The sequence below is a fragment of the Mobula birostris genome, chromosome 1, assembly GCF_030028105.1.
Source record: "Mobula birostris isolate sMobBir1 chromosome 1, sMobBir1.hap1, whole genome shotgun sequence".
Classification (NCBI taxonomy): Eukaryota; Metazoa; Chordata; class Chondrichthyes; order Myliobatiformes; family Myliobatidae; genus Mobula; species Mobula birostris.
In genome coordinates, this window is record NC_092370.1 from 5,823,274 (window position 1) to 5,847,107 (window position 23,834).

General features: G+C 43.5%; 1 protein-coding gene across 1 annotated transcript in view; it reads left to right on the forward strand.

The window, feature by feature from the left end:
• The window catches only part of cdh17 (cadherin 17, LI cadherin (liver-intestine)), a 180,142-nt gene that overhangs the window by 43,272 nt on the left and 113,036 nt on the right, over nt 1-23,834 (forward strand). The window contains exons 3-5 of the mRNA XM_072251931.1: nt 8,508-8,609; nt 17,850-17,987; nt 21,574-21,712. Coding sequence (XP_072108032.1) covers nt 8,508-8,609; nt 17,850-17,987; nt 21,574-21,712 — 379 coding nt within the window. The remainder of the gene's footprint in view (nt 1-8,507; nt 8,610-17,849; nt 17,988-21,573; nt 21,713-23,834) is intronic.

Below are 23,834 nucleotides of genomic sequence, written 5' to 3' on the forward strand. Positions count from 1 at the left end.
GACTGGGGTCTGCAAGTGAGGAAATCCGGGATCGAACTGCACAAGGAGTTACTGAGGCCCAGATCTTGGAGCTTATTGATTAGCTTTGAGGGGATGAAAGTGTTGAATTCCGAGCTGTAATCAATAAGGAGTACCCTGATGTAGGCATCTTTGCTGTTCAGTTGTTCCAGGATTGAGTGAAGAGCCAGTGAGATGGCATCTGCTGTTGACCTGTTGAGCTGGTAGGCGAATTGGAGCAGATCCAAGTCGCTGCTCAGGCAGGAGTTGATATGTTTCAACACCTACCTCTCAAAACACTTCATCACCTTGGACGTAAGTGTGACTGGATGACAGTCATTCAGACAGATTACCACATTCTCCCGAGGCACCGGTGTAATTGAAACTTGCTTGGAGCAGGTGGGTACCTCAGTCTGCCGAAGTGAGAGTTGATGGTCTTGGTGAACATTCTACCCAGTTGGCCAGCACAGGTCTTTAGTACTTGGCCAGGTACCCCATCTGGGCCATCACCATCTGGCTCTTACTTTATGAGTAGCTTATAATGTCACAGAGTGGCAGAGTACTAAAACACATAAACACATCGGGGATGGCCAATAACTGCCGGCTTAGCTGGCGGTGCCCATATCATGTAAATGAATAAATTTAAAAGACAGACCCTATGGTCTATCCAGTCCATGCCAAAATGTTATTCTGCCTATTTCCATTGACCCAGACATAGACCGTGACTCTCCGTACCCCCACCATCCATGTACTATTCTAACTTCTCTTAAACGTTGAAATCGACCCACATCCAGGGCTTCCACTGGCATCTCATTCTATGCTCTCACCACCTTCTGAGTTATGATGTTCTCCCTCATGTTCCCCTTAAACAGTTCACTTTTCCCCCTTAACCCATTGCCTCTAGTCTCTCCCAAACACACTGGAGAAAACTTACTTGTCTTTACCCCATCTGGACCCCTCATAATCTTGTATATCTCGATCAATTCTCCCCCTTATTCTCCTACGTTCCAGGGAATAATGTCCTAAACTATTCAACCTTTCCCATGACTCAGGTCCTCAAGTCCCGTCAACATCCTCGTAAATTTTCTTTGTACTGATTCTACACTCCTTCTCTCCACTAGCCTGCAGGTCACCCTTGGGCAAGGTGTAGCACCTGCTTAGCCCCCTCCCTCACCTCCCCGCCTCTGATCAGTGTCATGTGAAGCCATGTGAGCAGGCGGTGGATGATCATATGAGCATCCTGGTTACGCGACCGCTGACACCAGGCAGACAATTTCTGAAGATTATTGATAATGGCTGGGTCACCAGTCTTGTAAACACACTGCCCAGAAGACACTGCAAAGAACTTCTGTAGAAAAATTTGCCAAGAACAATCATGGTCAAGATCATGATCGCCCACGTCATATGACACGGCCCATAATGATGACGATTCTTTCAATCTTATTTACATCTTTCCTGTAGGTAGGTGACCAAAACTGTACACCATACAAGTTGATGAAATTGATGACCTCAGCAAGGGTGCATGAAGCAGCACCAATGCATTCATCAATGTAGTGCAGGAAGTGATGGGGATCATTACCGGGGAAGACTTGGAATATGGACTGTTCTGCATAGCCAATGAAAAGGCAGGCATAGCTGGGATCCATGTGGATTACCATGGCTACCCCTTGAGTTTGGGTAGAATAAATCTAAATAAAATAAATGATTTATATGCAATTCTTTCAGCGTAATTCAATTGTTTATGCTCTCAATGTTCTCCAAGCCAAGGATCTCTCCAATAATTTTCTCAAATTGCCCTACAGCCTTCAACAGTACATATATGTTCATAGATCTCCCTGTTCCAGCATCCCTTCAGATGGTCCCAATAAGTTTGTTACTCCTTCTCATTCTTCCCACAAAAATGTATCACTTCATACTACAGTTGTTATTAATTTTATTAACTATACAGATCAAAAAGAGCAATGATTTCTTGTTCTTAACTCTGGGAGCATCTTCAGTTCAGAGAGAGAGGGAGAGGGGGAGAGAAAACATGTTAGCAAATAATTGTAATGGCCAGAAATATTTGAGACCACACCAATTCATTGTCTGTTCAGAAATCTGCTGGCTGAAGTGAATCCGCTGTTCCTAAAACAATGTATGTGTGTCTTCAGGCTCCTGTACCTCCTTCCTGATGGGACGTCAGATTCCTTTGGGAACTCCAGTTTCCTCCCACCTTCCAAAGACACATGGTTGGGCCCAGTGAGCTGTGGGCACGCTATGTTGGCGCCAGAAGGATGGCGACACTTGTGGGCTGCCGGGTGCAATCCTCACTGATTTGATTGGGTGCAAACAATACATTTCGCCATATGTTTCAATGTACATGTGACAAATATAGCTAATCTTTAAGCAGATAAAAAACACTAAAATAACTAAATTTCCCATGATCTGGATTGAAGGAGTGCGTACATCCCAGATGACTGTGGAGCCAAAGGAGATTACAGAACTAAAGAGAGTTTTTGATTTGAAAACGAGAATGGAAAATTTCAAAGCAGAACGATTTCCTAACCATTAATCATTTCAGCAAGTACAAGGCTGAAGGTCAAACTTGACTTGGCACAAGTTAGGACAGAAATCAAGCTGGCGTACTTTGGGTAATCTGATGTGTACCTACAGTGGGAACGGGATGCTGATTGAGCTTGCATTGGAATAGCCAAATCCAGAGAGATCAAAGGCACAACTGTCTATCTGCAACAGGTAACCTGAGACAGATAAGCAGTGGAATAAATGTGGGTAACTTAAACAATATCAACGTTTGCTGTTCATTGTGGGTTAAGTACACTCAGTGGCTCCTTTATGAAGTCCAGGAATGGAACCCGGTGTGGTCTTCTGCTGCTGTGGCCCATCCACTTCCAGGCTTGACATGTTGTGCATTCAGAATTGGTCTTCTGCACACCACTGTTGTAACGTGTGGTTATTCTTGCCTTCCTGTCAGCTTGAACCAGCCTGGCCATTCTCCTCTGACCTCTCTCATTAACAAGGTGTTTTCACCCACAGAACTGCCACTCACTGGATGTGTTTTTTTTTGTTCTTTGCACCATTCTCTGTAAACTCTAGAGACTGTTGGACATGAAAATGATTTCGTTTAGGGAAAATCTTTCCTGACAAACCTGTTGGGATTCTTTGTGGAGATTACAAGTAGGATAGATAAAGGGGATGCAGTGGATGTTGTATATTTGGACTTTCAGAAGGCCTTTCAGAAGGCCTTTGACAAGGTGCCACACATGGCTGCTTACCAAGTTAAGAGCCCATGGTATTACAGGAAAGTTACTAATATGGTTAGAGCATTGGCTGGTTGGCAGGAGGCAGCGAGTGGGAATAAAAGAATCCTTTACTGGCTGGCTGCCAGTGACTAGTGGTGTTCCGCAGGGGCTGGTGTTGGGACCACTTCTTTTTATGCTGTATATAAATGACTTAGATGATGGAATAGACGGCTTTGTTGCCAAGTTTCTAGATGATACGAAGATTGGTGGAGGGGCAGGTAGTGTTGAGGAAACAGGTAGGCTGCAGAAGGACTTAGACAGATTTGGAGAATAGGCAAGAAAGTGGCAAGTGAAATAAAATGTTGGAAAATGCATGGTCATGCACTCTGGTAGTAGAAATAAATGTACAGATTGTTTTCTAAATGCGGAGAAAATCCAAAAATCTGAGATGCAAAGGGATTTGGGAGTGCTTGTGCAGAACACCCTGAAGGTTAATTTGCAGGTTGAGTCGGTGGTGAGGAAGGCAAATGCAATGTTAGCATTCATTTCAAGAGGTCTCGAATACAAGAGCAGGGATGTGATGCTGAGGCTTTATAAGGCACCGGTGAGGCCTCACCTTGACTATTGTGAATAGTTTTGGGCTCCTCCTTTAAGAAAAGATGCGCTGGTATTGGAGAGGATTCAGAGGAGTTTCACAAGGATGATTCTGGGAATGAAATGGTTATCATATGAGGAATGTTTGATAGCTCTGGGTCTGTATTTGCTGGAATTCAGAAGGACGGGGGGGGGGGGGATCTCATTGAAATCTTTTGAATGTTGAAAGGTCTAGACAGGGTAGATTTGGAAAGGATGCTTCCCATGGTGGGGGAGTTTAGGACAAGAGGGCATAGCCTCAGGATAGAGGGATGTCCATTTAAAACAGAGATGTGGAGAAATTTCTTTAGCCAGGTGGTGGTGAATTTGTGGAATTTATTACCGCAGGCAGCTGTGCAGGCCAAGTTGTTGAGTGTATCTGGGCAGAGATTGATAGGTTTTTGATTGGACACTGCATCAAAGGTTATGGGGAGAAGGCCAGGGAGTGGGGCAAAAAGGGTCAGCCCTGACTGAATGGCAGGACAGAGTCGATGGGCCAAATGGCCTAATTCTGCTCCTATGTCTTATGGTCTCATGGTTATGCCTTTGTACTGTAATACTGCTGCAAAGCAACAAACTTCACAATATATAAGGCAATGATTACTAGGTAGACTAGACAGACCACTTGAATAGACTAGACTGCTACAATACACTTTTTACTGCTCTTGACAAACTCCAACTTATTCAGGACATAATTGTTAGACTTTTAACCAAAACCCGGATGAGGGAGCACGCACTCCCATCCTAGCTACTCTGCATTGGCTTCCTGTATCTTTTAGAATTGCTTTTAAAGTTCTCTTACTTGTTTTTAAAACTCTTACTGCTCTGGGACCGGACTACATCACAGAATCGTTTTTGTTTTATAATCCTGCTCGAGCTGTCAGGTCTTCTTCCGCCGGTCTCTTAAATTTAAACAATTCCCTTCAAAAGATAATTGATGGGTCAGCTTTTTTGGACAACGCTCCTAAACTATGCAACTCAATATCTAACTCAATACCTGACTGGCTGCATCACTGCCTGGTATGGGAACTGTACTTCCCTCAATCGCAGGACTCTGCAGAGAGTGGTGCGGACAGCCCAGCGCATCTGTAGATGTGAACTTCCCACTATTCAGGACATTTACAGGGACAGGTGTGTAAAAAGGGCCCAAAGAATCACTGGGGGCCAGCTTCACTCTAACCACAACTATTCCAGCTGCTACCATCTGGGAAACAGTACCGCAGCATAAAAGCCAGGACCAACAGGCTCCAGGACAGCTTCTTCCATCAGGCCATCAGACTGATTAATTCATGCTGATGTAACTGTATTTCTATGTTATATTGACTGTCCTGTTGTACATACTATTTATTATAAGTTAGTACAATCGCACTTTGCACATTTGAACGGAGATGTAACATAAAAGATTTTTACTCCTCATGTATTTGAAGGATGTAAGTAATAAAGTTAATTCAATTCAATTCAGTTCAATACTATAAGGGATGCAGACTCAAATGACGCTTTTAAAGACCAGCTCAAAATCTATGTATTTCACCTTCCTTTTTTTAATCGTATTTTTCATGTTTATTTTTAGCTTTTATTTTATTTTCACATTTGCACTTCATCCCATTGTAAAGCACTTGAACTACGTCGTCTGTACGGAAAGTGCTCTATAAATAAATTATTATTATTTTTATTGTATTTTTAGCTTTTTCAGCTCAAGTTGGCAAAACCCGAGGTAAGGGGGTAGCCAAGCACACTCATTTGTCAATTGTTAAGAACTTTCGGACTATTCTAGTAGTGCTTAGTAATAGAGTTATAGAAAACTACAGCACAGAAACAGGCCCTTTGGCCCATCTAGTCCATGCCGAAACATTTAAACTGCCTACTCCCATTGACCTGCACCAGGACCAAAGCCCTCAGTACCCTATCGTCCACGTACCTATCCAAACTTCTCTTAAATGTTGAAATCCAGCTCGCGTGCGCCATTTTTACGGGCACCTTATTCCGCACTCTCTGAGTGAAAAAGTTCCCCCTCATATTCCCCTTGAACATTTCACCTTTGACCGTTAACCTATGATCTCTATTTGTAGTCCTACCCAACCGCAATGGAATAAGCCTTTTTGCATTTACCCTATCTATACTCTCATAATTTTGTATACCTCTATTAAATCTCATCTCAATCTTCTACATTCCAAAAAATAAAGACCCAACCTATTCAATCAGGTCCTTCAGACCCAGCAACATCTTTGTAAATTTCCTCTGTACTCCTTCAACCTTATTTCCAGCTTTACTGTAGGTAGGTGACCAAATCTGCACACAGCACTCTAAACCAGTCCTACACAATTTTAATAACAACTAGCACATTCTGTTGTTTTTTTGCACATTGTTTGTGTTTCTGTGCAGTTTTTCATTTACTCTGTTGTGTTTCTTTGTACCTACTGTGAATGCCTGCAAGAAAACGAATCTCGGGATTGTATATGCTGACATATATGTACCTGATAGTAAGGTTACTTTGAACTTGCTGACTTGAAACAGTCACGTTGCTGGTGACTGGATGCCTTGGGTTATGCGTGGTGAGAAGGCAAAGTACAGTTGTGCTAAGAGACGCGTGGGAGAATATCTGAAGAAATCGGGATAATTTCCACTTCTGGCTGTGATAACTGAGCCAAATGATATTCCGTCAAGCCAGCACAGGCCGGCTCCTCCTTGTCTCCACCCAACTAACAGGCGTCACCCGTCACAAACACCAGAAAATCCTGCAGATGCTAGAAATCCAAACAAACACACACAAAATGCTGGAGGAACTTAGCAGGCCAGATAACTTCTGTGGGAAAGAGTAAACAGTCAACATTTTGGGCCGAGACCCTTCATCAGGACTCACATGATGAGACACCTGCCACTTGTTTTTAATTCATCACCTGCAGCCTATTAAAACCCATCTCTCATCCACAATCCTTGTTCACTCATCGAGCCAGTCAGCCTCAACTAGTTGCTCCTAGCCTTCAGTTACCTTGTCGCCTGATTTTGTTTAGTATTGGGTCTCTCTTACTTTGTGGCCCCTCGTGGCTTGTTATTTTGCAGTTTACTATTAAAGTTATTGCTCACCGCTAAATCATCCTGCTGCTCTGTGTTTGGTACATTTTTCGACATGTTCATTTTCTGATCTGTATATGTTGTTATATTGCTTTTGCCAGAAGCACAACACCACATTCAGCACTCCTTGTTCTCACTGATAACTTTCAAACCTCTGTCCCGAGGGAAGACCTGCACATGATCACATCCCCTGCACTGAGAAATTGCTAAAACAGGGACCTCTCTCTGAACGTCTGCCCTCCATCTTTCTCTTCCACTGCACCGGCCCCCCCCACCCCAACTCCAGAATTCATCCAGTGGTTATTTCTGGTATGTTGAAGTGTAGAGCTGTCATAATGTCCGCTGAATCTAATCGGTCTAATCGGTCAGGAGCACTGGATATAAATTATAAGTATAAAACACTTACAGGCAAGATTCTAAAACTACCAAATTCTATGTCCCTGCTCCCAATAACTCACTAAGCTTGAGTTTATAAAACCATATAACCATATAACAATTACAGCGCAGAGACAGGCCATCTCGGCCCTTCTAGTCCATGCCGAACTCTTACCACCGACCTGCACTCAGCCCATAACCCTCCATTCCTTTCCTGTCCACATAGCTGTCCAATTTAACTTTAAACGACAACATCAAACCTGCCTCAACCACTTCTGCTGGAAGCTCGTTTCACACAGTTACCACTCTCTGAGTAAAGAAGTTCCCCCTCATGTTACCCCTAAACTTTTGCCCTTTAACTCTCAACTCCTGTCCTCTTGTTTGAATCTCCCCCACTCTCAATGGAAAAAACCTATCCATGTCAACTCTATCTATCCCCCTCGTAATTTTAAATACCTCTATCAAGTCTCCCCTCAACCTTCTACGCTCCAAAGAATAAAGACCCAACTTGTTCAACCTTTCTCTGTAACTTAGGAGATGAAACCTAGGTACATTCTAGTAAATCTTCTCTGTACTTTCTCAATTTTGTTGACATCTTTCCTATAATTCAGTGACCAGAACTGTACACAATACTCCAAATATGGCCTCACCAATGCCTTGTACAATTTCAACATTACATCCCAACTCCTATACTCAATGCTCTGATTTATAAAGGCCAGCATACCAAAAGCTTTCTTCACCACCCTATCCACATGAGATTCCACCTTCAGGGAACTATGCACCATTATTCCTAGATCCCTCTTTTCTACTGCATTCTTCACAGCCCTACCATTTACCATGTATGTCCTAACATAACCTTTATCTCTTCATCATGGCATTTGGATCTACAAAGGCACACCATAATCAAATCATAAATATGGGGAGGTCTTCAGATGCTGGAAATCCAGAGCAACACACACAAAACGCTGAAGGAACTCAGCAGGTCAGGCAGCATCTATGGAAATGAAAAAACAGTTGATCTTTCAGGTCAAGTCCTGAAGAAGGGTCCCTGGGAAAAAGGCTGTCCACTCGATCTATGCTTTTTATTATGACGTACAGCTCTATCAAATCACCTGTCATCCTCTTTCTCTCCAAAGAGAAAAGCCCTGGACCTAGCACGTATATCATTATTTTATTTTATATTTGCTGCAGGTATTAACCACGAAAATCAATGGACAACTTCCCAAAGGACCTCTGAAGCCGATGAGTATTTCTGTTACTGAGGGAAGCAGCATTCCGTATATGATATATCAGGTAACATTCTGATCATTTCCACTGATATGGTTAAATTATACAAAAACAATTCTATACAGTGACAAATAAAAGGATTAGGAATTATATTGAAAGGTCACAAATAAATTGCAATACACAATAAGCTGGATGAATTCGATGGGTTGAGCAGCAGTTATGGATGGAAAAGGACTGTTAATGTTCCGTCTTGAGGCCCTTCATTCGGCCTGAAAAATGGAGGGGAAATCGGCAGCCAGGTGCCATGGAAGTGTGGCAGTGAGCGCGACACTTTTCCAGCTTGGGGCATCGGCATTCCAGCGTCCTCCGTAAGGAGCTCGCATGCCCTCCCCGTGACCGTGTGGGTTTCCTCCAGGTGCTCCGGTCTCCTCCCACAAACCAAAGACCCACCAGTTAGTAGGTGAACTGGTCATTGTAAATTGTCCTCTGATGGGTGGGTTGCCGGGCAGCGTGGCTCAAGGGGCTGGAAGGGCCTGTTCTGTGTTCTATTTCTAAATAAAACAAAAGATAAAAATTAAAATGCAGAGAGTAGGGGCGGAGCAAGAGAAGGCAGATGACAGGTGTATTCAGGTAACAGGTGTATTCAGTTGAAAGGTGTGTTCTGGCGACAGGTGTATTTGGGCGAGAGGTGATTTTGGGTGATAGGTACAGTATATTCAGGTGATAGGTAGGCTCAGGTGGTAGGTGTATTTGAGTGATAAGTGTATCCAGGTGAGGGTCTATTTACAACTCATGTTCTCGTTATTATTGATTTATTATTATTATATTTTATTATTTGTACAGTTTGCCTTTTCCACTTTGGTTATTTATCATTCTTTGTCTATGTATGGTTTTCTGTGGATTGTGTCATATTTCTTTATTTTCCTCTGAATATCTGAAAGAATTGAATCTCAAGGTATGACATGATAAAACATACAGTACATATTTTGATAATAAATTTACATTGAAATTAGAACTTTAAACTTTGAAAGCTATGATAATACCGGTTAGAGATTAGAAGAACGAGGGGAGATCTCATTGAAACCTATCGAATGGTGAAAGTGACACACATCAAAGTTGCTGGTGAACGCAGCAGGCCAGGCAGCATCTCTAGGAAGAGGTACAGTCGACGTTTCAGGCCGAGACCCTTCGTCAGAACTAACTGAAGGAAGAGTGAAGGAATGGTGAAAGGCCTGGACAGAGTTGATGTAGAGAGGATGTTTCCCATGGTGGGGGAGTCTAGGACTAGAGGACACGTCCTCAGAAAAGGGGGATGCCCATTAGAACAGAGCTGAGGAGAAATATTTTTAGCCAGAGAATTGTGAAACAGTGGAATTTATTGCCATAGATGGCTGTGGAGGCCAAGTCATTGGGTATATTTAAAGCAGAGGTTGATAGTTTCCTGATTAGTCAGGGTGTCAAAGGTTACAGGGTGAAGGCGGGAGAACGGGGTGGAGAGGGATAATAAATCAGCCATGATGAAATGGCAGTGCAGACGTGATGGGTTGAATAGCCTAATGCTGATTGGCATTTTGAGTGGAAATAATGCCAGAAGCTGTGAAGTGATGGGTGGAATTGCCAAGAGGCTGAAGAAGCTGGAAAGGTGTACCAGTGTGTGCAAATAAGCTGTTGTGGAGGTGATATGTAGCTCAACTTCTGGGTTTTTTTTTCCAACCTTTTTCTCCTTATGCTCTCTGCCCTACTATCTACCTGACCAGCACTACCATTATTATTTGAGCAAGTACGAGGGTTGGTGAGTATTTCTTGAGGCCGAGGATACTTTAAGGTGTCTTTCAAACAATTGTACAACTCGTGGACTTAATAAGTTAAGTAACTGATCTGTAGATATTGCATGAAAAAGCAAGATCTGTGAGGTAATGTTGCAGCTCTATAAAACACCGGTTAGACCACACTTGGAAAATTGTGTTCATATCTGGTTGCCTCATTGTAGGAAGGAAGCTTTAGAGAGGGTCCAGAGGAGGTTTACCAGGATGCTGCCTGGTCTAAAGAACATGTTTAAAGCTCAAAGTAAGTTTAATACCCAAGTACGTATACTGTATGTTACCATATATAACCCTGAGATTCATCTTCTTGAGGGCATTCACAATACAACAAAGAAATACAATAATCTCAAAGAAAAACTGAACAAAAAGACTGACCACTAATGTGCAAAGGAGACAAATAATAATACTACTACTAATAATAATAATAACATAATAATAATAATTGTAAATCTTCAGAAAGCCACAATATTTCCGTCTCTATTTCCTGAGGAGACTGAGGTCCTTTAACATCTGTCGGACGATGCTGAGGATGTTCTACGAGTCTGTGGTGGCCAGTGCGATCATGTTTGCTGTTGTGAGCTGGGGCAACAGGCTGAGGGTAGCAGACATCAACAGAATCAAGAAACTCATTCGTAAGGCCAGTGATGTTGTGGGGATGGAACTGGACTCTCTGATGGTGGTGTCTGAAAAGAGAATGCTGTCTAAGTTGCATGCCATCTTGGACAATGTCTCCCATCCGCTACATAATGTACTGGGTGGGCACAGGAGTACATTCAGCCAGAGGCTCATTCCACCGAGATGCAACACAGAGCATCATAGGAAGTCATTCCTGCCTGTGGCCATCAAACTTTACAACTCCTCCCTTGGAGGGTCAGACACCCTGAGCCAATAGGCTGGTCCTGGACTTATTTCCTGGCATAATTTACATATTACTATTTAATTATTTATGGTGCCACTGTAACGAAAACCGATTTCCCCCGGGATCAATAAAGTATGACTATGACTATCAGGGATGACTCAGATGGTGACAACGGCATTATCAAGGGGGAGGGTGAGCAGCTAGAAGTCTTGGTGCATATTGTCACCAATGACATAGGTAGACAAGATGAGGAGGTCCCGACGAGAGTTTTCAGGAAGCTAGGTAGAAAGCTGAGAAACAGGACCTCCAGGGTAGTAACCTCTGGATTGCTGCCTGTGTCACGTGCCAGTGAGGGTAGGAATAGGATGATTTGTCAGATGAAAGCATGTCTGAGGAACTGGTGCAGGGGGCAGGGTTCACATTTATGGATCATCGGGATCACTTCAGGTACGACCTGCACACCTGAACCCGAGGGGGTTCAGTATCTCTCCGGGCAGGTTGGCTCGAGTTGATCAAATGGGATTAAATGAATTTGGCAGGGGGATAGTAACCAGAATGATAGTGCTGAAGATGAGGTAGTTGGTTTCCTAGCAAGGAGAGACTGATGAAAGGGGAAAATTGCTGTCAACAGGATGAGTTGCAATGTAAAAGGCGGACAAAATTGAAAAAGGTGAATACAGGACTGAAGGTGTTATAATTGAATGTGCACAGTATACGGAATAAGATCGATGAACTTTGTAGCATGTTTACAGATTGGCAGCATGATGTTTTAGGCATTACTGAATCATGGCTGAAAGAAGATTGTGGCTGGGAGATTAATGTCCAAAGATACACATTGTATTCAAAGGACAGGCAGGAAGGCAGAGGGTGTGATTTGGCTCTGTTGGTTACAAATGAAATTAAATCATTATAAGAGAAATCATACCTGACTATAAATACAAACCGGATCTAGTTATAGAGTTGGAGTTGCTCAAATTATATTACAACGGATCCATTATTATAGATAGGACAATTCATAATAACCATCCCGATATAATATTACAGGATAAACAAGCAAGAATAACTTAATAGACACAGCCATTCCAAACACACATAACATACAGAAATCAAGGTGAAAAACACCAGAAATATGCTGAATTAAAAGAGGAAATTGAAAGACTATGGAACATGAACAGGGTATACATTGTCCCGATAGTGATAACTACAACTGATGTCATCTCAAACACAATAGCATTAAACAATCAGACCTACACAGCTATAGTTATGTAACTCTTCAGAAAGCCACAATACTAAACACCACTAGAATAGTCCAAAAGTTCCTAACAATTGAGAAGTGAGCTTGCTTGGATGTGCCCATACCTCAGGCTTTACCAACTTGAGCTGAGAAGAAATATAAATTAAAATAATAATAAATAAATAATACCGAAAGGTTGAGCAAGTTAGGGCTTTGCTCTCTGGAGCAAAGGAAAATGGGAAGTGACTTGACAGAGGTCCACAAGATGATACAAGGCATAGCTCGAGTGGATAGCCAGGGTCTTATTTTCAGGGTGCAAGCAGTTAATACAAGGGGCATAATTTTAAGGCGATTAGAGGAAATGATAGGGAGGATGTCAGAGGTAAATTCTTTACACGGAGAATGATGGGTCTGCGTAATGCCATGCCAGGGGTGGAGGTAGAGGCAGCTACGTTAGGGACTTTTAAAAAACGTTTAGATAGGCACTTGGATGATAGAAAAATGGAGGGTTACGTAGGAGGGAAGAGCTAGATTGATTTTAGAGTAGATTAAAAGGTTGTCACAACAATGTGGGCCATACTGCGGTAATGTTCCACGTTCTAGGTTGAAAATAACTGCTGCTGAGACATTGAGGAATTAAGAAAAAGCAAAATATGCTGTTTATGAACCTCACTGAATCCCAGAACATACGAGATGGAAATATTTGGCCTGTGTGGGCTTGTAACATATCTGTTACCACTTCATTACCTTCCCCCACCCCCACAAATTAAAAGTTCAAAGTTGAACGTAAAAAAACTTCGACTTTGAAAATAGAAAGTGCAAAATATGTCCAGTAGGTTAGACAGAATTTTTTTGCTTAGGACTTCAGAAATAATATTCTAGGTAAATGATCTGATTAAAAGGTCACTGATGTGAAATACTAACGCTTCCTTTTTTACACAGCTGATAATTACTGCAGATGAAGGGTTTTACCCTGAATGTCAACTGTGTATTCTTCTGCATAGGTGACTTAGAGTACATCCAGCATTTTGTGTGTGTTACCACTCGATCAACTGAGTTTTTACATAATTTTCTTATTTTAGAGTCACAGTGTCATAGAAAACTACAGCACAGAAACAGGCCTTTCAGCCCATCTAGTCCATCTCAAACTATTTAAACTGCCTACTCCCATCGGACTGCACTGGGGCCATTACCTTCCATATCCCTCCCACCCGTATACCTATCCAAACTTCGCTTACCACATATAGAGGAATTAGCTTCTGGATTATCAACACAAAAGATTCTGCAGATGCTGGAAATCCAGAGCAATACACACAAAATTCTGGAGGAACTCAGCAGGTCAGGCGGCAACTATGTGGAAAGGAATAAACAGCAAACGTTTCGGACTGAGACCCTTCAGCAGTCCAGTACTTTATGTGTATTACTCTAGTTTTTGGATCACAGCATTAGCCCAGAGGACTGTTCAGAGTATTGTTCACTTAATTTTTAGAAATATTTCTTTGGGTTCAACAGCTGCATGGAGAGAGGGAGCCTGCTGCATGGGCAACAGCTTGTTCTCCATATCGTACTGCACTGGCTTGCGTATCCCGTAGACATCTAGGACACAATATCTATGGTCAAGTTCATTATCATCTGCACAAGTCCATATATGCACAGGTGCAATGAAGAACTTGCAGGCACATAGCATCAGATAGGTAGCATTCACAAAAAATAAACATAAATAAAATGCAATTGTTACAGGAAAGAACACAGTGAGAACAAAAATGTCCATTATTTTCTTTATTTATGAATATCGATGATGTTGAGTTCCTCAGTCTCATTGGTTGCCAAGTGCCCAGAATATCTCCAATTGTTTTGGTGCTCTCACAGTTTGATACCTTGACTATGTCTTTCTGCTTCATTGTAGTTTATGCTACCACTATCTCTGCTTACTTAGAATATCGAATGTACAATATTGCAACATAGTACAGCCCCTTCGGCCCACAATATTGTGCCAACCCTTAACCTATTCCGGGGTCAATCTCACACTTCCCTTCCTCAAAGCCCTCCATTTTTCTATGATCCATGTGCCTATCTAAAAGCTTCTTAGATGTTCTTAATGTATCTGCCTGGCAGCACGGTTCTCATACTGAGCAGTCTCTGTGTAAAAATCCTACCTCTGACATCCTCCCTATACCTTCCTCCAATCACTTTGTGGAAGACCTTTTATAGTTCTTGACATTTCATTCTGAACTTCAATTTTCTCAATCTTACTCAATATTTTTAACATAGAACATAGAATAGTACAGTACAGTACAGGCCCTTCGGCCCACAATGTTGTGCCGACCCTCAAACCCTGCCTCCCATATAAGCCCCCACCTTAAATTCCTCCATATACCTGTCTAGTAGTCTCTTAAACTTCACTAGTTCTGCCTCCACCACTGACTCAGGCAGTGCATTCCACGCACCAACCACTCTCTGAGTAAAAACCTTCCTCTAATATCCCCCTTGAACTTCCCACCCCTTACCTTAAAGCCACGTCCTCTTGTATTCTTCACACTGAGAGTGGTGAATCTGTGGAATTCTCTGCCACAGGAAACAGTTGAGGCCAGTTCATTGGCTATACTTATAAGGGAGTTAGATATGGCCCTTGTGGCTACGGGGGTCAGGGGGTATGGAGGGAAGGCTGGTGCAGGGTTCTGAGGTGGATGATCAGCCATCATCATAATAAATGGCGGTTCAGGCTCCAAGGGCCGAATGGCCTACTCCTGCACCTATTTTCTATGTTTCTATGTATTGAGCAGTGGTGCCCTGGGGAAGAGGCGCTGGCTATCCACTCTATCTATTCCTGTTATTATCTTGTACACCTCTATCATGTCTCCTCTCATCCTCCTTCTCTCCAAAGAGTAAAGCCCTAGCTCCCTTAATCTCTGATCATAATGCATACTTTCTAAACCAGGCAGCATCCTGGTAAATCTCCTCTGTACCCTTTCCAAAGCTTCCAATGCTTTTGTTTGTTGGTTCATTATCCTTTGTTGGTTTCTCAAACTCTGCTCTTCCTTGATAGAACAATGGACAGTACAGCACAGTACAGATCTTTTACAAGTTCAAGTTTAATTGTTGTTCAAACATACACATAGAGACAGCCAAACATAATTGTGTTCCTCTGGGGCCAGGGTGCAAAACACGGTACGTACAGTCATACACAGCACATATGGTTAGGGAAGCACAAACAGTAGAGTCACAAATAACATTAGCACAACTCCCTGAGAGGCACGACCTGAAGTATGATGGTACTTACGACGTTGTCCTGGAGCCAAGTTTCTGCAAGAACGAGCACACAGCAGTTCTTCATCTCATGCTGGGCCAGTCACAGATGAAACAATTCAGCTCATCTTCCAGGAAGCGAACGCGAGAAAGCATCCCCCGATGGGAGAACCGGCCTGCGGGGAACAGCCCCTAACCCAGCACCCATGCTGCCTCCTCGCTGGGTGGTGTAACAGGCAACGCCGCAGCACTAGGGCCTAGTTCACACAAAAACCGAGGCCGTGCTGCTTCCCCGCCGCCGGTCTCACCAATGAAACTATGAACGCAGGACTTGCGTTACTTTGCGTTACCAATGTCCAACAGCATTGTAATATCACAAGAAGTATGTTTGAGACAAACAATTGAACCATTTGTGCACCCGAAGGGGCCACTGTGACCAAGTGTGCTGCCATTTTATTGGAAGATGCAGTGGTGTGCTGACAGTTTAACTTACTCCAAGACCAATCAGATTTCCCTGAAATTTAACATTATACCAATCCTCTGCTTTACTCAACATTTTGGTAATATTATAATCTTTTTTCTTTAATCCAATACTACTTTAAACAAATGGACTCATCTGTAAATATTTTATTCCACAAAGAAATGTATATTGTTTGGGAATTATAGAGTCACAGAGCTGTACAGGCCCAACCAGTTTATGCTGACCATGGGGCCCAAGTTCCAGTATTCGGCCCATATCCTAGCAAGCCCTGCCCCACAATGTACCCGTCCAAATGCTTCTTAAATGACACAGTTGTACCTGCCCCAGTTCCTCTGGCAGCTCGGTCTGTATACTCACCGCTCTCTGTGTGTAAAAGTTGCCCCCCAGGTCTCTCTTAAATCATTCCTTTCTCACATTAAATCTATGCCCCTCAGTTTTGGACTCCCCTGCCATGGGGAAAAGATTTATCCTCCAATTTATCAATGCCTCTCATAATTTTAAACATCTTAGGAAGGTCAACCCTCATTCTCCTGTATTCCAAGGAAAAAAGGCCTCCTCATTACCCAGACCTTCTAGTCCTGGCAACATCCTTGAAAAATATGTTTTCCTAAATTGCTTTCATTATTGATGTGCTATTGTGTTTTAAAATTGGTTTCCCATTCTAGCTTGGCCAAATTGCTTTACACATCTACACTCAGAGGCCACTTTATTAGGTACACCTGTACACCTGCTTGTTAATGCAAATATCTAATCAGCCAATCACGTGACAGCAACTCAATGCATAAAAGAACATGCAGACACAGTCCAGCGGTTTAGTTGTTGTTCAGACCAAACATCAGAAAGGGGGAAGAAATGTGATCTAAGTGACTTTGACCATGGAATGATTGCTGGTGTGAGACGGGGTGGTTTGAGTATCTCAGAAACTGCTGATCTGGGATTTTCACACACAACAGTTTTCAGAGTTTACAGAGAATGGTGCCAAAATACAAAAAAAACACCCAGTCAGCTGCAGTTCTGTGGGTGAAAATGGCTTGATATGAGAGAGGTCAGTGGCCAGATTGGTTCAAACTGACAAGAAGACAACGGTAACTCAAATACGCAAACACGAGGAATTCTGCAGATGCTGGAAATTCAAGCAACACACATCAAAGTTGCTGGTGAACGCAGCAGGCCAGGCAGCATCTCTAGGAAGAGGTACAGTCGACGTTTCGGGCCGAGACCCTTCGTCAGGACTAACTGAATGATGAGCTAGTAAGAGATTTGCCTTCTTTTAGTTAGTCCTGACGAAGGGTCTCAGCCCGAAATGTCGACTGTACCTCTTCCTAGAGATGCTGCCTGGCCTGCTGCGTTCACCAGCAACTTTGATGTGTGTTGCTGGTAACTCAAATACCTCTGTTACAATAGAAGTGTAGAGAAGAGCATATCTGAATGTACAACACATCGAACCTTGAAATGGATGGGTTACAGAAGAACACCAAGAATATACACCTAGTGGCCACTTTATAAGATACAAGAGGTAATGAATAAAGTGGACACTGAGTGCAGGTTTGTTTTGAATGTAAGAATGTCATCTTTGATTTGACTATATTGGTCATTAGTACTTCAGATGCCAAAGTAACAAGTCTGTACATTGTGTCATATAAACCGTTTCCTTTTGTTGTAGTTTCAACCAACCAACAGTGCTGTAAAGTCATTTAGGATGGCTGGTGAGACCCATAACAGAATACTTATGGAAGAGGATGGGTGGTTGTATTTCAATAAATCGGTGGATCGTGAAGAACAAGCTGAATACACCTTACAGGTAAAATGGAAAGACATAAGAGGTAGGAGCAGAATTTAGAATTGGGCCATTCGGCCCAGTGAGTCTGCTCCGCCATTCCATCATGGCTGACTTATTATCCCTTCCAACCCCATTCTCTTGCCTTCTCCTCATAACTGTTGACACATAGAAACATAGAAAACCTACAGCACAATACAGGCCCTTTGGCCCATAATGCCGTGCCGAACATGTACTTATTTTAGAAATTACCTCGGGTTACCCATAGCCCTCTATTTTTCCAAGCTCCATGTACCTATTCAGGAGTCTCTTAAAAGACCCTATCATATCTGCCTCCACCATCATCGTCGGCAGCCCATTCCACACACTCACCACTCTCTGTCTTAAAAAAAACTTGCCCCTGACATCTCCTCTGTACCTACTTCTAAGCACCTTAAAACTATGCCCTCTCGTGCTAGCCATTTCAGCCCTGGGAAAAAGCCTCTGACTATCCACACGATCAATGCCTCTCATCACCTTATACACCTCTGTCAGGTCACCTCTCATCCTCTGTCACACCAAGGAGAAAAGGCCAAATTCACTCAACCTAATCTCATACCCTGACTGATCAAGACCCTATCAATCTCTCCTTTAAATATATCCAATGATTTGGCCTTCGCGGCTGTTCAGACCAATGAATTCCACAAGTTCACCACCCACGGGCAAAAGATATTCCTTCTCATCACTGTTATAAAAGGACATCTTTGCATTCTGAGGCTGTGCCCTCTGGTCCTAGACTCATCAGTGTGGGAAACATCCTGTCCACATCCACTTTATTCGTTACATTCCTCTGAGAATGTAACATACACACTCACTGAATTTGCCATTCTGCTATTATTTATATCTCCAGGCAACTTGAATCACTTCCCATCATTCATTTTATTTCTGAAGCCCAATACACCAACAACTCTATCTACCTGTAATGCCACTTTCAAGGCATAATGGATCTGTCTTCCCAGATCCCTCTGGTCTACTGTACTTTTCAGTACCATACCGCTAATCGCGCAAGTCTTATCCTGGTTTGTCCTCTCAAAGTGCAACACCTCACTCTTGTCTGCATTAAATTCCATCTGCCATTTTCCCACCCATCCAGATCCTGCTGATAGTCTACCTACTGTCCACAACACCCACAATCTGGATGTCATCCGCAAATTTTCCAATTTAATTTACCTCATTATCATCCAGGCCATTCATCTACTGTAGCTGACAAACAACAACAGACCCAACACCGATCCTTGTGCAAACCACTAGTCACAGGCCTCCAGTCAGAGAAGCAGCCATCTACAACCACTCTCTAGCTTCTCTCACAAAGCCAATATCTAATCCAATTTACTACCTCATCTTGAATGTCGAGTGACTGAACCTTCTTGACCAGCCTCCCATGTGGGTCACTGTCAAAGGCCTTGCTAAAGTTCAGAGACAACATCCACTGCCTTGCCTTCATGTACTTTCCTGGTAAATTCTTTGACAAGCTTCCAAAGATTGGCCAGACATGACCTACCACAAAAAGCCGTGTTGACTATCCCCATCATGAACAAGAGAAAATCTGCAGATGCTGGAAATCCAAATAACACAAACAAAATGCTCTAGGAACTCAGCAGGCCAGGCAGCACATATCGTCATTTACCTTGCAAACACGAGGAATTCTGCAGATGCTGGAAATTCAAGCAACACACATCAAAGTTGCTGGTGAATGCAGCAGGCCAGGCAGCATCTCTAGGAAGAGGTACAGTCGACGTTTCGGGCCGAGACCCTTCGTCAGGACTAACTGAAAGAAGAGCTAGTAAGAGATTTGAGAGGGGAAGGGGGAGATCCAAAATAATAGGAGAAGACAGGAGGGGGAGGGATGGAGCCAAGAGCTGGACAGTTGATTGGCAAAAGGGATATGAGAGGATCATGGGACAGGAGGCCCAGGGAGAAGGAAAAGCGGGAGGGGGAGAAAACCCAGAGGATGGGCAAGGGGTATAGTCAGAGGGACAGAGGGAGGAAAAAGGAGAGAGAGAGAAAGAATGTGTGTATATAAATAAATAACAGATGGGGTACGAGGGGGAGGTGGGGCATTAGCGGAAGTTAGAGAAGTCAATGTTCATGCCATCAGGTTGGAGGCTACCCAGGCGGAATATAAGGTGTTGTTCCTCCAACCTGAGTGTGGCTTCATCTTTACAGTAGAGGAGGCTGTGGATAGACATATCAGAATGGGATGTGGAATTAAAACGTGTGGCCACTGGGAGATCCTGCTTTCTCTGGCAGACAGAGCGTAGGTGTTCAGTAAAACGATCTCCCAGTCTGCATTGGGTCTCGCCAATATATAGGAGGCCACATCGGGAGCACCAAACGTCATTTACCTGTACATAAACGAAACAATGTTCCTCTGGACCAAGGTGCACAACGCAGAACACATCAAACACACACACAAGACATAAGGCAATATTACCTCTAGTAAATTAACAAATAATAAGGTGCATTTACAACACATGTTCAAAAGTAAACAGTACTGATGCTTCGTACGTCATGAGACCTGAGAGGTGACAGGGAGTTCAGTAGTCTCACAGCCTGGGGGAAGAAGTTGTTTCCTATCCTAACAGTTCTTGTCCTAATGCTACGGTACCTCCTGCCTGACGGTTGGGGTTGGATGGATGGGAGGGATCATTGTCGTGCTGAAGGCCTGCATCTGCAGCGTTCCTGATTAATATCCTAGGTGTATAGAAGAGAGACCCTGGTGATGGTCACAGTAGTCCCTGCAATTCCTCGTAGGGGCTTGAGGTCAGCTTTTACAGAGAAAATTTACAAGGATGTTGCTGGGTTTGGAAGACCTGAGTTATAAGGAAAGATTGAATAGGTTAGGATTTTATTCCTTGCAACATAAAAGATTGAGGGGAGATATAACAGAGAGATACAAAATTATGAGGGATATAAATAGGCTAAATACAAGTAGTATTTTTTCCCATTGAGTTGGATGGGATCACAACCAGAGGTCATGGGTTAAGGGTAAAAGGTGAAATGTTTAAGGGGAACACGAGGGGAAACTTATTCGCTCAGAAGATCGTGAGAGTGTGGAACCAGCTGCCAGGGGAAGTGGTGCGTGCGAGCTCGGTTTCGATGCTTGAGAGAAGTTTGGATAGGTACGTGGATGATAGGGGCATGGAGTTGCTATGATCCGGGTGGTACTAGGCAGCTTAGATGGATCAGCATGGACTAGATGGGCCAAAGGGCCTGTTTCTGTGCTGTAGTTTTATATGACTCTATGTCTTGCAGTTCCCATATCAGACGGTGATGCAGCTGGTCAGGACACTCCCAATGATGCTCCTGTAAAAATTAGTTAGAATAGAAGCGGGGTTGGGGTTGGGAGGGGTGGAATCCTCTCTCATCTTAATCTTCTCAGGAAGTGGAGATGCTGCTGCACTTTATTGGTTTAGCTTAGAGCTGAAGTGGACATTTCTCCAAGGCAAATAGTGCAGGCACGTTGGAATGTTGGAGTTTGACTTGCCCCACCTTCACTTCGATCATTCATTGGGTCAACAGATGTATTAAACTGGGTTAATCATTACTAATTTGGTTTCTTTGTATTTAGATAGAAGGCCTCAATGAAGAAAAAAAGGTAGTTGAAGGACCTGTCACAGTGACAATTGTCATTCAAGATATCAACGACAATGTGCCTATGTTTACAGAAACTGAGTACAAAGGTGTTGTGTGGCAGAACTCCAGACCAGGTATGTATCATTTTATAGAGTCATAGTGTCATAGAAAAGTGCAGCACAGAAACAGGCCCTTCAGCCCATCTAGTCCTTGCTGAACCATTTAAACTGCCTCATCCCATCGACCTACACAATAAAGGAGAAGTTTACCATTGCTACATTGGCACCTTAGAACCAGTCGCTTCGGGCAGATGGGGCTTGTCAGCCATGGGCTGGCAGCTGGTCTAGGAGAAGGAAAACTCTGATCTCCAACCTCCTCTGCTTTGCAGCTATACCCACTCATGGGGAAGGCTTTGGGAGTAAATCCTCTGAAGGAAAATTGCAGAGCTGGAGTCCCTAAGGCAGTCGTACATTGAGCTCGATGCTGACTGGCACCTCCTGTGATGCCACCGGTGCCAAACTGTATTGGTCACTAACCAGCTGTTTTGATTTGTTGACATTGAGGGAAAGCTTTAAGAGGCTGGTTATGGCACATATTAACCCTCAGCCTTCCAGAAAACCTTGACCTACTCTAATTTGCCTACAGCTGACGCAAATACCATCTCCCTGGCCCTACACTCATTTCTGGGATACCTGGGCAGTATGTTAGATTATTGTTTATCAACTACAGTCCTGCCTTCAACACTATTGTGGTGAGCATTCGGCCCATGATGAGAAACGAGGAAGCTGGTAACTCAACAACTGTTTTCATTGCGACAAGCACAAAAACAGTCCGGGCGTTATGACCCGGGGAGAGAACCCCCTCAATCACATACAGATGGGGGAGGTGATTGTCACACACCCTGGTTACCGTCAGGGTGAGCCACAAACATACACGTAAATAACTGTATAACCCAATCTAAAATGTAACAATAAATGAACTTGAACATCCCACCAAAATCCCACAAAAGCATTTTAACCCAAGAGCAATAAATAGCACTGGTCATTAGGAATTCTGGGGTGGGCTGTCCACCACGCACCCCTCCCCCATCTCAGAACACCACACTATTATCGCAAGCAAACTCATCACCCAAACACCAGATCCTGCGAATCAACACCTCCCTCTGCAACTGGATCCTTGATCTTAGGAATTCCCAACCTGGGATCCATTGACCCCTTGCTAAATGGTATTGGTCCATGGCATAAAAAAGGTTGGGAACCCCTGCTTGATTTCCTGACCAACAGACTGCAATCAGTAGGGATGTGCAGCAACACTTCTGGCACGATTATCCTCGATGAAAAGCTGCGTCCCCGTCTCCCTACTCTGCTCCTTCAATACTCTCGACTGGGAGGCTCTATCTCCACCTATAAGTTTGTAGATGACACCGCTGTACTGGGCCATATCTGCAATAGCAATGAGTCAGAGTACAGGAGAGTTTAGTGACACCATGTCATGACAACAAGCTTTCCCTCAAGGCCAGCAAATCGAAAAAGCTGGTTGGTGATTTCACTAAGCAGGGCAGTACATATGGCTCCTATCTGTACAGATAGCCTGGATCCAAAACCACTCCTCCCTCCCCATCATCCTCAACACTCGCATGTCCCATCTTGAACATAATACCTACCTTCTGTCTCAATTCTGCACATGCAGTTTCCTTATGCCCAGAGAGTGACTCTGGGCCTGGAGAGACTATTGGTGGCACCTGAAATTCCAGCTCTTGTAGAAGCCATTCTCTCAACTATCCTGACTGTAAACCCCATTTCAAACATCAAAATGATGGCCAGGTGCTTTTTAAAACGACCACAACAAAATAATAGAGTACGACCTTCTAATTCTGGCTTCTTTCAGGTTCTGAAGAAGGATCTCGTTTCAAAACATCAACTCTTTATTGGATCTACTGAGTTCCTCTAGCATTTTGTGTGTGCCGCTCAGGACTTGCATCTGAGGAATCTCTAGTGTTTATTAACACATCTCTTGTTTCACCAACCACCTTCTAGCATGTCCTCCTTCCCCTCCCCTCACCTTCTTTTCCCCCCATTTTCCCCCTTCCTTTCCAATCCTGATGAAGGGTCTCGGCCTGAAGCATCGACTGTTTATTCCCCTCTGTAGATGCTGCCTGACCTGCTGGGTTCCTCCAGCATTTTGCGGATTTTCATCATCTGCAGAATCTCTTGTATCCCCATACCTTTTCCTCCCCCTCACCCCCTCCTCCACCTC